This window comes from Myotis nattereri (assembly GCF_964212035.1).
Source record: "Myotis nattereri genome assembly, chromosome: 13".
NCBI lineage: Eukaryota > Metazoa > Chordata > Mammalia > Chiroptera > Vespertilionidae > Myotis > Myotis nattereri.
Window position 1 is genome coordinate 45,605,528 of NC_138088.1, and position 16,147 is coordinate 45,621,674.

The following is a 16,147-nucleotide window of genomic DNA, read 5'->3' on the forward strand; positions in this document are numbered from 1 at the left end:
AGGTCAATGGGGGAAAAAGGGGACTTTTGTAATACTTTAAACAATAAAGAATTTAAATAAATAAAAAAGAATATTAGAACCATGTCAAAAAAGCAGGTGTTTGTAGACACTTTTAACTTTAAAATTTTTGTTATTTTATTGAGGCTTTAAACTGGATTTATATGTATTGCTACTTTTTTTTTTTTAATATATTTTATTGAGTTTTTACAGAGAGGAAAGGAGAGAGATAGAGAGTTAGAAACATCGATGAGAGAGAAACATCGACCAGCTGCCTCCTGCACACTCCCCACCGGGGACGTGCCCGCAACCAAGGTACATGCCCCTGACCGGAATCGAACCTGGGACCTTTCAGTCCGCAGTCCGACGCTCTATCCACTGAGCCAAACCGGTTCCGGCAAGTATTGCTACTTTTTAAGAACTGGTATTGTACAATTAACTTGAACATACTTTAAATTTTAATTTAATTTTTATATTACAAGATTTTCAAACATACACAAAAGTATGTGTACTTACAGATATAATGTCATTATTTTTGACATATTTCCTTCAGATTCTTTAAAAAGGTACAAGTAGGGGTTGCAGGCCCCTGTTCAATCCCCTTTGCCTTCTTCTTTCCTAAATGTAATATTACTTGGTAGTGTTTGTATTTTTCCTACCTATGTGTTTGTATTTTTACCATATAATAATGTGTTTTATGTTTTGAAACTTATTTTATGAGCAAGCATTTCAGATGTTATTGAGCATGCTCTTTTTAATGATTTAACAGCATCCTTTTGTTACTGTGGATTCCAACAAACCAGTCCGAGAATTGATTGCAGAGGCAAAGGCTGAAGTAACAGAAGAAGTTGAAGATGGTAAAGAGGAGGAGGAGGATGAAGAAACAGAAAATTCTCTGGTCAGTATAATAGAAAGGAAATTTTATTTAGGTAATTTTTAGAGTTGGGTTTTGAGGTATGATTATACCTGTATTTAAGGATTAATTGATGAGTAGCAGTACAAACCTTTAATTTTAGAGGTGAAGATTAATAGCAAGTTTACTCTTGCTATCCATCTTTGTCATATGTATTATGTGAAGATTAGTCAGTTCTTTAAACTACTTTTATAACTTCATCAGTTTTACTGGATAAATATACTAAATCATTATATATGAAGTAAATAACTTTAAAATATAAATACATAAAAAAAGTAAAATGTTGTTTTGGTTACCATCTTGTTTTAACACTAAAAATATATAAAATCTTTTTCAGCCAATACCTGCAAGTAAGCGTGCCTCCTCTGACCTCAGCATTGCCAGCTCTGAAGAAGATAAACTTTCACAAAATGCTTGTATTTTGGAATCTGTCTCAGAAAAAACAGAACGTAATACTCCTGAAGATAAATTTAACAGCAGAGTTCTTAATGAAAAACCCACTACTGAAGAGCCTGGAAAAGCTGTGGAGGGTATTGATGAACATTTAGGAGCTATGGATGAACTCCGTACTAGAACAATAATAATCAAGGAAAATGGGAGAGAGGAGAAGAGACCCAAGCTTGAAAATCTGCCTGACACAGAAGACCAAGAAAGAGTAGACATGAAGTCAATCAACGAAGGAAAAGAGAATAGTATGATAACTATAGAAACAAATATTGAACAGAGTCTGAAACCTGAGGAAGAAAGGGATGAGGAAAAGCAACAGATATTTGAAAATAAGGTTATAAAATCTGAAGAAGAAATTAAAGATACTACTATTCAAACAATGGATTTAGTTTCTCAAGAGACTGGAGAAAAAGAGGCAGATATTCAAACAATTGACAATGAAGTTGAGCTTACAAAAGAAGACACCCAAGAGAATTTGGGAAAAGATGAGAAAATGAAAAAAGATGTGATCAGTGATACAAGTAATGCAATAGGAACAAGTGAGGTCGTAGATGTTGCTCAGAAGGCAGTTGAAAACAAAGCTAAGGACGCTCAGAGTAATGATGGGAAAGAAATGGTTGAAGCAGGTCAGGAATTAGCAAGTAGACCCATAGAGGGTCCTGAGATTGGTGGTACTGAGGAAGTTTCTCTTAGAGAAATAGTTGAAACTAATGAGATAGATCAAAAATCTATAGAAGGCAAAGGCGAGAAACAGTTAATCAGCAGTTCCGAGAACATAGTGGAGACCACTGAGGAACCCAGGACAAATGAAGTTGAAATTACTGAGTCAAGTAGCACTGAAGAAATAGAAGTCAGAAGTGCAGTGATTCATACTGACGAAAAGGCTTCAGGAAGTGAAACACAGGATGCTCATGAAGCCACTACTCTGACAGAATCAGAGCAAAAAGAGATTCCATGTGAAGTGCCAATTAAAACAGAACCTGATGTTACTGCCACTTCACAGCCCAGTGAACCTCAGCCTGTTCCAATACCTAGTATTAATATCAACTCTGATGGTGCAGAAAATAAAGGGGAAATAGGTGCTTTATCAAAAATTGAAACCATGTTGCTACCAGAATCTGAGATTCAAAAGGAAAATGATACTGATTCAGGCACTGGTTCTACTGCTGATAATAGCAGCATTGACTTGAATTTATCTATCTCTAGCTTCCTAAGCAAAACTAAAGACAGTGGATCAATATCTTTACAAGTAAGTGTACATGGGTCCTTGTTTGGGTTTTTCTTTGTCATTTTGGCAGTTTTAGAGTTTATGTGAAACTGATGTCTTGAAAATAAGGCAGCACTAAATCAGTGTAGTATTTATTTCTCCTATAAAATACTTAAGGCCTACAAAGGCAATCAATTAACAGAACCAAGGAGAGAAGTTGTGGATGTGACCTTTAAGTTTTTTGGTAGTACCTACTTATTTTTGCCAACTTGATATAAGCAGTATATATTATTGCTTAGTGTGATTTGGGTTCTCTTATTGTACATTTTAGCAAGAATCAATAGTATATGAGAGAATTGAGAAAGAATGATCTTTTTTAAAGCACGTTTAGGGTGTAAACAGTCCTTGATTTACCACTGGCCCACACAGATGACCACTGTTGCTTCTTCCTCAGTCATAGCCATCACTACTGCCATGAAAACCATTGTGGGAAAACAAACAAAACTAAAACCCAGAACACTTGCAGCCCCTAAATATTAGTGTGCTTAAGACTTAGCAGAGGGGAGCTATGCAGGAGTATGGAGTGGGGCCCAAGAATCAGTATTTGTAACAAAAGACCCCATGGAATTTTGATGCAGGTGAACTGTGGACAGAGAGTTTGGGTTGACAGGTAGCAGAAGACAAAACTGTGAAAAGCAGAAACAACTTAGAAAAACCGACCTTAGGGACAAGACCAGGGCATGACCAGTCAGCCTGCCTATCTGCCCCAGGCTATTACGCCTTGCCTGGATTGTCTTCAGTTTATTTTGTTTCACTGACTGAAATTCTGTTAATCAGAAGTCCATCCACTGACTTACTGAGTAATGTAACTATGTATGGTAACTTTTTAAGTTACACTATAAAAATATACTAATTTTTTTAAAATGCAAATATTTTGAGAATTAAGGTCATGTTAATTATGGATATTTTAGGATCTGAAGAAATGGAAAGTTTGGAGGTTATGGGGATGTAGATCTGTTTTGGGGGGGCAAGCCCACTTTAGATTTTAGAGGAAGCCTGGTTAGGGTGCTTAGGCGGAGGAGAGGAAACTGGAAGCCTGGAGAATAGAACAATAAAGGGATTGCAAAAAGGTGACTGGAAAGTGACAAAGACAGTTTAAAATTCTAATGCATTTTGAGTTTAGTATTTTCACATTCTACTTTTGCTCCCTCTGCTTTCTAAGCTTTCCCCCATATCAAAACCTAGTAATTATCTGCTCTCAATATTTGTATTTTTACCATGTTTATGTATTTGTAGGAGTGTTATACTTCTATTATTTGTTTACATTTAAAAAACATTTGGGTATCAGTTGAGGAATCAAGAGTTTGGTCTTTTTTTTTTTAAGAGTTTGGTCTTAATAAAGAGTGGGAGGCAGTTCTCCCTCTCGGGTTTCCCTCCAGGCATGCTACCTTTCTCTTTCCCTCTCCTAAGCTCCAAGGACCCTCTGCCTCTGTAACTTGTTTCCTGAGCTTAGCAGTCCACTGGCTCACTTCTACTACCTTTGTATCTTTGTAAATAAACTTTCTCTTTTAGTTTGGAAAAAAAAAAAAAAAAGAATGCTAGGCAATAGCTAGTGGGCAAATATGGTTCTTTTGAGGTGCAGTAGAGAGTGCTATCTTGCTAGTAACTCTAAAATCACACATTCATTTCCAGCCCTGAAATGGAGAGCAGAGCTGTTGATATTGTTGCTGATGAAATAGCTTTTGATTCCTAGTGCTGGCAGTGTTTAAAAATTACCTGGGAGCCTTTTCAAAATACAAATTCCCAGCTATCCTTAACCCTATTGATTTAGAGTCTTTAAGGGCTGAGCCCCAGAAATTCAATTTTGTTTTGTCAGTGGTTCTAGAACTGAAAGCAGAGGTATCTGAGAACCTACAAGGTGAAAAGAGGAAGAAAAAATAATGGTTAACATGTAAAAGTTACACTAATTAGTCACTTAGGTAAATTGATCCTTACCACTGTAAGAATCCTTATCTGATTATGATGTGGTATCATAAAAATTATACATGCACATCATGAAGTCATACTTTCACTTGAAAAAATTTAGATTTCATCTGTAAAGTCAAATGAGGTATAAGATGATGTAACTGGTTCTACATGTGAGTCTTACTGCTTTATATTCTTTATATGTGTAGTCTTAATGGCTGTTCAGTTTTTTTTTTTTTAAAGAAGAAAAATGCTTTCTATCTCGTATTGCTCATATAAAGCCTAACTAAAATAAAATCTCACTCAGGAAACAAGAAGACAAAAGAAAACATTGAAGAAAACACGCAAATTTATTGTTGATGGTGTAGAAGTGAGTGTAACAACATCAAAGATAGTTACAGATAGTGATTCCAAAACTGAAGAATTGAGGTTTCTTAGGTGAGTAGAGAACAACTTAATTAAAACTGGTTTTATGACTTCTTTTTAGTCTCTGCAAAGGCTGAAGACTAGAGAAGGGAATAAAGACTTGGCTAATTTTGGACCATTCTTTTATTACTTTTATGTTTGAAAAAAATTACTTTTAAAGTTTTTTTTTCTGAAAGCATTATTTCAAAGGTGTAACTTTCGCTTTCTGTCTCTGTCATCACTATGACATTTTATTCAGACGCCAGGAACTTCGGGAATTAAGATTTCTTCAAAAAGAAGAGCAAAGAGCCCAACAACAGCTCAATAGCAAACTGCAGCAGCAGCGAGAGCAAATCTTCCGGCGCTTTGAGCAAGAAATGATGGTAAAGTCTTAAATACTTGTACCATTTTGTTAATTATGAAATTCGGTGCTTTAAGAAAAAGCCCACTAGTGGTTTTAGATCTTGTTCTCTGATGACTAGATTTTTCTGACTTTATGATGTATTTTTGCCCCAAAGGGTCCATTCTAGTCTTCCTATCACTGACTTAGAGTGTAATCGGTGTCCTCATTTTTCCTTGATTAAAATCCGTCATGAAAACCTGGAATCATGAAGATGGTTTACAAAGTTCTTTGGTGTGCCTATTGCTGGATCATTTTTCATTGTTACAGTTTGACCTCAGATTTGGAATCCAAGATTTTAAGCCAGTCTAGAACATTATCTTTAAACCTTGCTGAGTATTAGAACTTCTTGGGGGCTTTTTCAAAATAAACTTACTTCTCTGGCAATTCACAGCTGCTAGATAAATTAGTGCTGATTAGTCAAGGGTAATTGTAACTGACTCTTGGTTTAACCTTGTGCCCAAAGTTACAAAAGGAATTAGTAATGTGGTAAAACATTTTGATAACTTATGTTGAACATCTAGCTTAATGTAGGTTAGAAAAAGGATAATTTGAAATGTTACAGTGTTTATGCTTTAAACATAGTTCTTTTGCTGTTTTTGTAAGTGCTAAGAATTGTTTTGTGTGAAGTGCAGTATTATTGATTACATTTGTTGGATCATAACAGAATTCCTAAGAAAATAATGAACTTTTTTTCTTACTGAGTATTTTTATAGTACTTATATTCTATTTTCCAGAACCTTATAAAAGCTGTGTTTCTTTTTCCCCCCAGATATTTTTCAGAATGTTTTGCTTTTTAATATGTTAAAGAAAACACCCTTTATAAATATTTAACTCTCTTATCCAAAATTGCAATGTTACTCAAGTTTTATATAAGCAGCAATCTTTTGTTGAAAGCGTAGATTTATAATTCCAAAAGATTTGTTTCAATGGTATAAGATGATGATTTTAAGAAATTAATGAAGGAGGGTAAATCTGAAAATGACAATGGTACATAATTAAAATAGACTTCAGATAAGACCTTTGATTTATCAAACATCTACACTAATGAAAGACAAACATGCAAATTGACCGTACCTTCGCTACGCCTTAGCCTCACCCACCAGCCAATCAGAGTGACTATATGCAAATTAACCCAACCAAGATGGCGGCTGGCAGCCACAGAGCTGGAGCAAGCAGGAGGCTTGGTTGCCCCAATGATGGAGGAAGCCAAGCTTTCTGGCCACGGCTGGCTCTGAGCTCCACTCAAAGCAACAAAGTTTCAATTATAGAAGATAAATAAACCCCAGTTACCTGCTTTCAGCTGGCTGTGGCCATGGAGCTGGAGCCTTGGGTTGCCCCTGGCGATGGAGGAAGCCAAGCCCTGGCCAGGCTCTGAGCTCCACTCCAGGCTACAAAGTTTCAATTATAGAAGGTAAATAAATCCCAGAAAAAAAAAAAAAGAGAGGCTGGGAGCTTCCATTGCCGGGGAGGCTTGGCCAGCCTGAAAATGGCCCTCAGCCCCTCACTCAGACTGGCCAGGCACCCCAGTGGGGACCTCCCACCCTAAAGGGGGTGTGGCCAGCCTGCAAACAGCCATCAGCCCCTCATCCAGGCTGGCCAAACCTCCATGGGGTAAGGGTCCCCACTGGGTGGGGGGCTTGACCAGCCTGTAAACAGCCATCAGCCCCTCACCCAGGTTGGCCAGGCACCCCAGTGGGGACCCCCACGCTGAAGGGGTGTGACCAGCTGCAAACAGCCATCAGCCTTTCACCCAGGCTGACCAGGCACCCCAGTGGCCCCCTAGTGGGGACCCTCACCCTGAAGGGCAAACCAGCCGGCCCCCACCCATGCACCAGGCCTCTATCCTATATAATAAAAGGGTAAATAGCAAACTGACCCTAACAGCAGAAAGACTGGGAATAGTCACTATGACACACACTGACCACCAGGGGGCAGATGCTCAACGCAGGAGCTGCCCCTGGTGCACGGTGGAGCTCTGCTCAGCCACAGGCCAGGCTGACGGCTGCCAGTACAGCGGTGGTGGTGGGAGCCTCTCCCTCCTCCTCAGCAGCACTAAGGATGTCCAACTGCAGCTAGGCCTGCTCCCCACTGGCAAGTGGACATCCCCCGAGGGCTCCCGGGCTGCCAGAGGGATGTCTGACTGCCAGCGTAGGCCCAATCCCCCGGAGAGCGGGCTTAAGCCAGCAGGTGGTCATCCCCTGAGGAGTCCCAGACTGTGAGAGGGCACAGGCTGGGCTGAGGGACCCTCCTGAGCGCACAAATTTTTGTGCACTGGGCCTCTAGTTATACTAATAAAAGGGTATTATGCTAATTAGACTGGGTCGACCGGACAGCTTCTGGACAAAGCCACAGTGGCGGAGCCAAGGCAGAGGTGGTTAGGAGTGATCAGGCTGGCAGGGGAGCATTTAGGGGGCGATCAAGCTGGCAAGCAGAGGCAGTTAAGGGTGATCAGGCAGGCAGGTAGAATGGTTAGGGGCGATCAGGCAGGCAGGCAGGCAGGTGAGCGGTTAGGAGCCAGTGGTCCCAGATTGCAAGAGGGATGTTCGACTGCCGGGATGGGGCCTAAACTGGCAGTCGGTCCCACAATGGAGAGGTTGCAGGCCGGGCTGAGGAACACCCTCCCTCCCCCCCCCCCCGCACAAATTTCATGCACCGGGCCTCTAGTATTGTATAAATATATTTTTTTTACTTTAGTACTTCATAGCAATTGGATATTCTCCTGGATTCTCTAAAAATTTGCAACATTCTACTGCTTGTATAATAGAAAAATGTACAGTTGACCCTTGAACAGTGCAGGGTTTTAGGGGCATGAACCTGCAGCCCTGTCCCTTCCCTTGTGCAGTAGAAAATCCATGTTTAACTTGTAACTTCTTAAAAACCTAACTGCAGTTGTCCCTGGGTATCTGCGGAGGATTGGTTTCAGGACCCCCCCCCCCCCCATGGATACCAAAATCTGAAGATATAGAACAATGCATACAATAGGCCTTTGCATCCATGGATTCCCAACCATGGGTTGAAAATACTGTTTTCAATTTGTGATTGGTTGAATGTGCAGATGTGAAACCCAGGGATACAGAGAGCCAACTGTATATTTATTGAAAGAAAAGAATCTGTATATGAGTGGACCTGTACAATTCAAACCTACTTAGGGGTCAACTGTATTTATTTTCCATGTTAGAAGAAAAGAAATGCATGACTTTTTGAAAAATTATATATTTTAGTTCATTTGACTTGTTCAGTACTACAAAGGTTATATTCATTACATATAAATTAAAATGCTAGTTATGTCCTCTTAGTAAACATCTTCATTATAATAGTTAATATGAGTGATAGAAAAATAAAATGGTGGCCCTTATCGAAGCTACAGCTGCTTCCACGTAGCTGCTGCGGTCAAAAAGGAGCCCAGAGTGACAGTTTTCCTTGACGGTCGCCGTTCTGTTTGCTGTAACCGATCTGCAACATTTCAGGAAAAGACAGTTCTCATGGAAAGAAAAAAAAGAAAAAAAAAAAAAGAAAAAGAAAATGATCTTGAGCTACATTGTTTTACAGAGCAAAAAGCGACAATATGACCAAGAAATTGAGAATCTAGAAAAACAGCAGAAACAGACTATTGAACGTCTAGAACAAGAACACACAAATCGCTTGCGAGATGAAGCCAAACGCATTAAAGGAGAACAAGAGAGAGAATTGTCCAAATTTCAGAATATATTGAAGAACCGAAAAAAGGAGGTAAGTGTAACTACTGTTTTTAATTATTCAAGCTACTTTTATTAGTTAAATAGGACTCTTTTTTTTGTTATCTTCCCAACAGTTATGTAGGTTAGTAGTAAGGTCAGGTGTTAACCCATTTTACTGCTCAGGAGGCTGGAGTAGAAGAGGTTTTAATGGCCTCTTCAAGTTCACAATCTGCCAGTAAGTATCCAGCTACACGTTGAACCAAGTCTTCATTTTTCTTCCAAATTATCATTTCTCTTTTATTAATACAACATTTAAGGCCTATTACAGAAGCATTTTTTCAAGAAAACTTAATGTTATGTTTGTAGGAGGCAATAATATATTTAATTCATACTTAAAATATTCTTTTTATTAAGTTAATTGCCTCTCTTTGACATTGTACCGAAACAAAAGCTAAATAATCTGAAATTCAAATTCATCAAATTGTGAGATACTTTGAAGAATCAAAGGTAGAAAACATCTGTAAAATCATTTGAATAGGATGAATTTTTTCATTTTTCCTGAAACTATTCCATATTGTGGTAGAATCTTGTTTGTGGTGTGTAAGATTGTCATTGATTGAGAAAGAAGACTTATATATTGGATTAGTATGTCTTTTTCTCCCCAGACTAAGAGAGCTTTATATATTAGCAGCTTTAAGAGATAATTTTATGATTTATTCTGTACCTTTAGTGTAGGAGGAGAAGTACCTTTTCATGATTATAAAGGACCCAGGAACAATAATTATGATATATCTATTAGGATGGAACCAAAACATCTCAACCAAACTAGTGAATGCATTTTCACTTTTGTATGTTTCAAATACCCAGCTCCATTGACTTTAACATTTAAATTATGCAGAAAATTGAACATCATATTGCTGAACTTGAGGATCTACTTTAAAAAGGATAGAATCAAACATTAATAAATATAGTGTCTTCAATGATTTCTTTAGGTAAAGGTGAATGAAATGGTATATAATTTTATTTGATGTGGCTATCATTTCTAAAAATTACTGTTTTGTCTCATATTTTACATAAAATGGCTTTGTATATCATGGTGTATGACTTTTACTGAGGCTACATGTTAATTCTCTTGAAACCGTGGGTAGTTTTCATTGAGAGGTTATTTAAAAATATATATATTTTTTCATTTCAGAGTGGAAGGGAGAGGGAGATAGAAACATCAATGATGAGAGAGAATCATTGATCAGCTGCCTCTTGCCTACTGGGGATCAAGCCCACAACCTGGGCATGTATCCTGACTAGGAATCAAACCGTGACCTCCTGGTTCATAGGTAGATGCTCAACCTCTGAGCCATACCAGCTGGGTGAGAGTTTATTTTTACTAGCAAATTAAATAAATAAAATTTTACAGGTAAATAATGTGATTTAATCCTAGATACATGAGTCTCTAGTTATTGTTACTGTTTTGGGTAAGGGAATTTTAGCCAGTGAATATGTTTGAGATCATGATAATGCATATTTTAAATAATTATATTATGTATTTTTTTTCCTTATCACTAAACTTCTTGCATTTGGAGAGTCTCTTCCTTTAATGGTGATTTGGTTTCATGAGGAATTACTGATGGGAAATTTTAAATACCCTGTTAAATCAAAATCAGTCTCTTTCACAAACCATCAACAGCATGTGGTGATTTGGAATCTGGTTGCTTTTGGTGCTTTTACTTGTGTAAATACATGATCATTTTTCATAGTTGGATTACAGGTCTGTTTTTAGGTGGAATACATAGCTAGAATTTTGAAATGATTTAAAAGAAAGAACTCTAAATTATACTTCATTTTATGATATGTTTTATTGGGTATAATAAATCATAGCAAATTAAACTTATTTTATGAGGGCTTATATTACTGATTTTAAACTTGACAATTAAGTTTGGCTTAAATTGTCAGCAAAGGAGAATGTTATTTTAATCCAACTCAAAAGTGTCAGATATATTTATTTTTATCACACCGTGTATAAAATGGTGTGTTATATAAAAAAAAGAAAATGTAGTATCCATTTATTTCTCCTTTGTGTGTCCTAAGGCTTACTTACCCTGTTGTTCTTTTGATCTCATTTAGTGGATTTTATTTAAAATTATCAAGCTAATTATGAAATGTTTCACTTTTATAAGGGGCATTAGCTTTCCTTATGCCCAATATTTCAAACAGTGTCAATAGATATAATTTTATGATCTTTCAAGAAGGTCAGTTGAGTTAATTATCTTAGTTTAGCATCAGTACTGTAAGTAATCCTTTATTGATTGTCTTTGGGTCTTTAGAGGGAATGATACGTAGGGATAATTAAGCAACTAATTACCTTCTACATGGCATAATGTCCCTTTTCTGCACTGAGATTAAGCATGTTCTGTCCTTTCATTCTTTTTCACCAAACTAATACCTATGCTAATGCATGTTCAACTTTTTAACAGCTTTAATATTTGACTTGTAGTTTGCTCACATAAATGCTTGCTGTGGAGAAAGTATTATTTCCCCACCTCCTGCATGCTTATACACTGTAGGTTATAAATGAAGTGGAGAGTGCACCCAAAGAGCTGAGAAAAGAGCTCATGAAACGCAGGAAAGAGGAGCTTGCACAAACCCAGCATGCTCAGGTAACAGCAGCAGCTTAATGCTACTAAAAACAGAAAGCAGCATTATTCTAACAGCTCAGTAAACCATGGTTGAAAGGGTAATTTCTAAATGTAATTATTATGTTATTGACTTTGTATGTCATACAAAGGTTCCCAGGGCATTCTTATGTAGTACTAAAGGCACACTAATGGTGACATTTAAGTTGCTAATATGCTCCATGCTGGGGATCGAGCTCGCAACCCGGGCATGTGCCCTGACCAGGAATCGAACCGTGACCTCCTGGTTCATAGGTCTATATTCAACTACTGAGCCATATTGGCTGAGCCCAATTTTAAATATAAGTCTGTTGTTTTTCTTTTTGACTCAGAATCTAGCAGTTAAAAAAATAGACTATTTTTACCCATATAAATTTGATTCTAGGTTATAAGGCTGAGCCAATTAAGATGAGTGAATTCTTTATTAAATTAGATAAATTAGTATTTTCAATATATTCTTATATAGAATTTCATGTGACTCTACAAGGAATCATTTTTCTTTTAATTAAGTTTGCACTCAGCTTGGAGGCAAAGAAAAGTGAGTTCAATATATAGTTAATATGTCAATGAAAGGAAGAAGAGACATGGATTATATATTAACTCTTGCTTTATATTATCTTTTAAATGTGGTTTTATGTAATTTCAAAAGTGGTTCTCAGACTTTTAAACTTTATAGACCCATGAAAAGGAACACAAAATATAACCAAAAAACACTGGGGACCATGACAAATGGATTGCCATTAAAATTTTATTTTTGCCAAGTAAGGATATTTTAAAACTGTCATTTACTTGTCACCATCATTTCAAAGGAGAGACTATTTTAATACCATAAAAAAGAATAAATATCTCAGATTAAAAATTTTAATAGTAAAAAGTTTTCTTTTGACTGGTTTGGAGATGACTAAATAGCAAACATAGCATTTACTATGTATCAAGCACTGTTCTAAATGCTTTACCTGTATAAACTCATTTCTCCTCACAATATATGAAGTAGTTTCTCTTATTATCTCCATCCTACAGTGAGGAAACTAAAAGCACAGGAAAGTTGAGTGACTTTTCTAAGATCACACATCTGGTTAATGGTAGAACCAGAATACTTGTCTAGCCAAGTTTAGTTCCACATTGAACCACCATAACATACTTACTGCCTCTCATATTTAAGCTACCCTTTTTGTGCTAAATATAAAATCTTAGCAGTTTAGCTTAGTGGTTGTTGGCCATTTCTTGTTATTAGGTGGAAGGGAAGTCCTTGCTGGTTGTACGTTTTTGAGTAATTTGGATTTTAAATCAGATAATAATAATAATACAGTTTTTGCCTTGTAAAGGAATGTAAACTTTTTAAATTCCAAAGGATAATATATCAGATTATAGAGTTGAAATTGAGAATTTAGCATTGAATGAATTAGGTCATCCTATACTTTAGTAAAACTTTGTTGGTGATTATTCATATAATTTTGTGTGTTAGACTATATTTTCCGATGAAAGCTGAAAGTAGTTATTTTTGTAAATTTAATGAAGAATTTAGTAAAACAAATTTCAAAAGTATTTCTCTTTAGCTACTGCTTTTAATGAAGGTGCTAAGACTTGATTACAGAGTCTATTTTAAACTTTTTTTGAGTGTTTATAAATAATAGCCATATATTCATGGAGCTAGAATGTATTTGATCATCTGGTCCAGTGGTTTTCAAACTGAGCCTCCAGTAGCTCTTGAGATTAGAAGAAGTACCTTGAGAATCCTTCAAAAAGTGAGGACTTTGGGGCTCTCGGCCCCTGCTTCCACTTCAACTCATGCAGCACCACTTTATCTGTTTTATAAATTTTATGTATTTTTGGTGAGTTTTTTAAAAGAGGGCTTGACTGATTTTAAAAAAATGCCAGCAAGAGTTTGGAAACCATTATCTAGTTCAAATCCTTCATTTTACAGAGGAGAAAGAGGCCCCTCTGTTTCACGCCTCAAGAAACTCAACATTTGTATAATTATTTTTTTCCATTTATAAATAGTCATTCAGCTATATTCTCACCTGGGAGGTGCGTTGTATTCTGATCCACAGGGTCTTGCTCAGGCCATGATTCAGTCTTTTCAGTTGTCATCTTGTGCAGTCTTCAACGCCCAAATGCAGGACGTAAGTCCCGCGTGCCTGTAGGAGGATGCCTTCTCCTGTTTTACCTGCTTTTTCTTTGGCTCACATGTGCCTTTTCATTGTTAGTTTTATTTGTTAAAACCTTAGAAGATTGATAGATGATAATGTCAGTAATGACAATAACTAATAACTTGACATGACTTTTAGTACATATTCTTCAGAGTTTTCACATTTTATTCTCACTGCCACCACCCTAATGTAGGGATGGAGTGTATTCATTTTACAGATGAAGAAATCAAGGTTCAGAAGTCTAAGTGATCTGCCTAAAGTCACTAAGAGATTAGAACTAGAACACTTCTAATACAGTGTTCTTTTCCTATCTACCCCACCACAATTTTTAATTTGAGATTTTCATATTTTTAAGAAATATCTTCCCAATAGTATTTTATGAACTTTGCACATGTGAGAAGTTGAATGCTGTGGTTAGATTTTTATCTTTGTGTGAAGTGACATTTTGATTGCATATATATTTATGTAGCTGTTTTAATTATGGATATGGTCAGAAAAGACATATTAAAAGTGGTGATTGTAGTTCCATTTAACTCTAGTTTTCACTATTCAATTTTCCATAATGAATAGTGAATTGCTATTCTTCTTGTAGTTTTAAATTAAGTCTGGAATTCTAGGCTGTATTCTTTCTCACAGTTTCTATAGGGAGTGACTAGCTCATTTAACACTCTAATTTTTGTTTGTTACGTTTGATATATACAACTGGAGTAGATAGAATACAGCTTGATTTCAACCCCCTCTTTCCCCTCTCCTGAAATTAGACTAATTTATTTTTATTGGTAGCTGTTGGACTCTATAGTTTTCTAAAAGAGTAAAAAAAACATTAATTTTTTTAACGAGAGGGAGAAATTATGAATTACGATCACTTTTCTGATCATTACCATTTTTAGCTTTTCTTTTGTGTTAAAATGATCAAATTCTGTACAAATAGCCCAATATATTATAACCCTTTCTTACAGTTTTCTAAAACACAGAGTTGTATTTTTCATGTTCATAGATATCTGATGAATATGATAAAATTAAAATTACTTACCAAATTCAAACTTGTACATTTAATGGGCACTCATTTTACAATTTATGTGTCCTTTTAAAAAGTATTTACTTCCAGTGATCAGATTGATCTCAATTTTTTTATTGGATGAATGTAATTTGTACAGTCTTTTTGGAATGTAACATCAGTTTTCATCTAGAGCCTAAGAGTAATTTCTAACTAAAAAATTCCATTGTGAACATGTTGTACTTGGCTTATGGAGTAAGGAAAGTTAATGAAAGCTCAATAATATTAAAATTTCATTTCTTTTGAGGTAATAAAATGTATTAATTAGTATGTAAAAGACCTTTCAGGTAATTTTTAGCTTTAATATAAACAATTATCCGAGCATTATTCTTGACTGTGTAATCATTCAGACTCTGCTTAATTATTCAGGTTCATAGCTCTGTAAGGCAGCTGGTGTTTTTGCTAACTAGTTATTAGGAAGCACTGCCATATATTGCCTACCTTGACTCTTTCCTGTTAGTCCTGTATTTTACCTTCTGGAGCAGAGCAATGCTAGTTCTGCCTGCTTTTTGTTGTGCCTGCTTTTTGTTGTTGTTAATCCTCACCTGAGGATATTTTTCCATTGATTTTTAGCGTGAAAGGGAGGGGGAGAGACACACAGAGAGAAATATTGATGTGAGAGAGACACATCAATTGGTTGCCCCCGCATGTTTCCTGATTGGGGCCAGGGATCGAGTCTGCAACCCAGGTACATGCCCTTGACTGGAATTGAACCCGAGACCCTTCAATTTGAGGGCTAATACTCTATCCACTGAGCCAAACTGGCTAAGGCTACTGTTGAACTTTTGAACGTGTAATACTAAGAGAAGGGGCTCACTGCTTACTTAAAGGTTTTCTTTTAATAGAATTCATATATTGTTTATCTAGACATAAATATATAACAGTAATGTGACCAAAATTGGCATTGACAAAAAATTGCGTTTGAGTGGCACTGATTTGTATATACCTTTTTAATTTTCAATATAAATGCGTATAAATAAATATGTATTTGCCCCATCTTGTATTTTTGCACTTGATATTTTTGAGCCTAAATGTAATATTTATATTTATGCTAGTTAATTTGGACCCATCACACATAAATATTTTTTTTTGTCCTCACCTGAGGATATGACTTTTTGTTGATTTTTAGAGAGGGAGAGAGAGAGAGAGAGAGAGAGAGAGAGAGAGAGGAGAGAGAGAGAAAGAGAGACACAGAGACATTGATTGGTTGCCTCCTGGTATGGGACGTTGCTCCAACCAACTGAGCTACCTGGCCAG

General features: G+C 36.4%; 1 protein-coding gene across 2 annotated transcripts in view; it reads left to right on the forward strand.

The window, feature by feature from the left end:
• Positions 1-16,147, forward strand: part of SLK (STE20 like kinase) — a 50,792-nt gene that overhangs the window by 23,603 nt on the left and 11,042 nt on the right. Inside the window, exons 8-13 of one of the 2 annotated variants that reach the window (XM_081104511.1) lie at positions 767-895; positions 1,248-2,606; positions 4,837-4,967; positions 5,194-5,317; positions 8,887-9,066; positions 11,576-11,668. In XM_081104511.1, coding sequence (XP_080960637.1) covers positions 767-895; positions 1,248-2,606; positions 4,837-4,967; positions 5,194-5,317; positions 8,887-9,066; positions 11,576-11,668 — 2,016 coding nt within the window. The remainder of the gene's footprint in view (positions 1-766; positions 896-1,247; positions 2,607-4,836; positions 4,968-5,193; positions 5,318-8,886; positions 9,067-11,575; positions 11,669-16,147) is intronic. The other variant, XM_081104512.1, reaches the window with a different exon arrangement.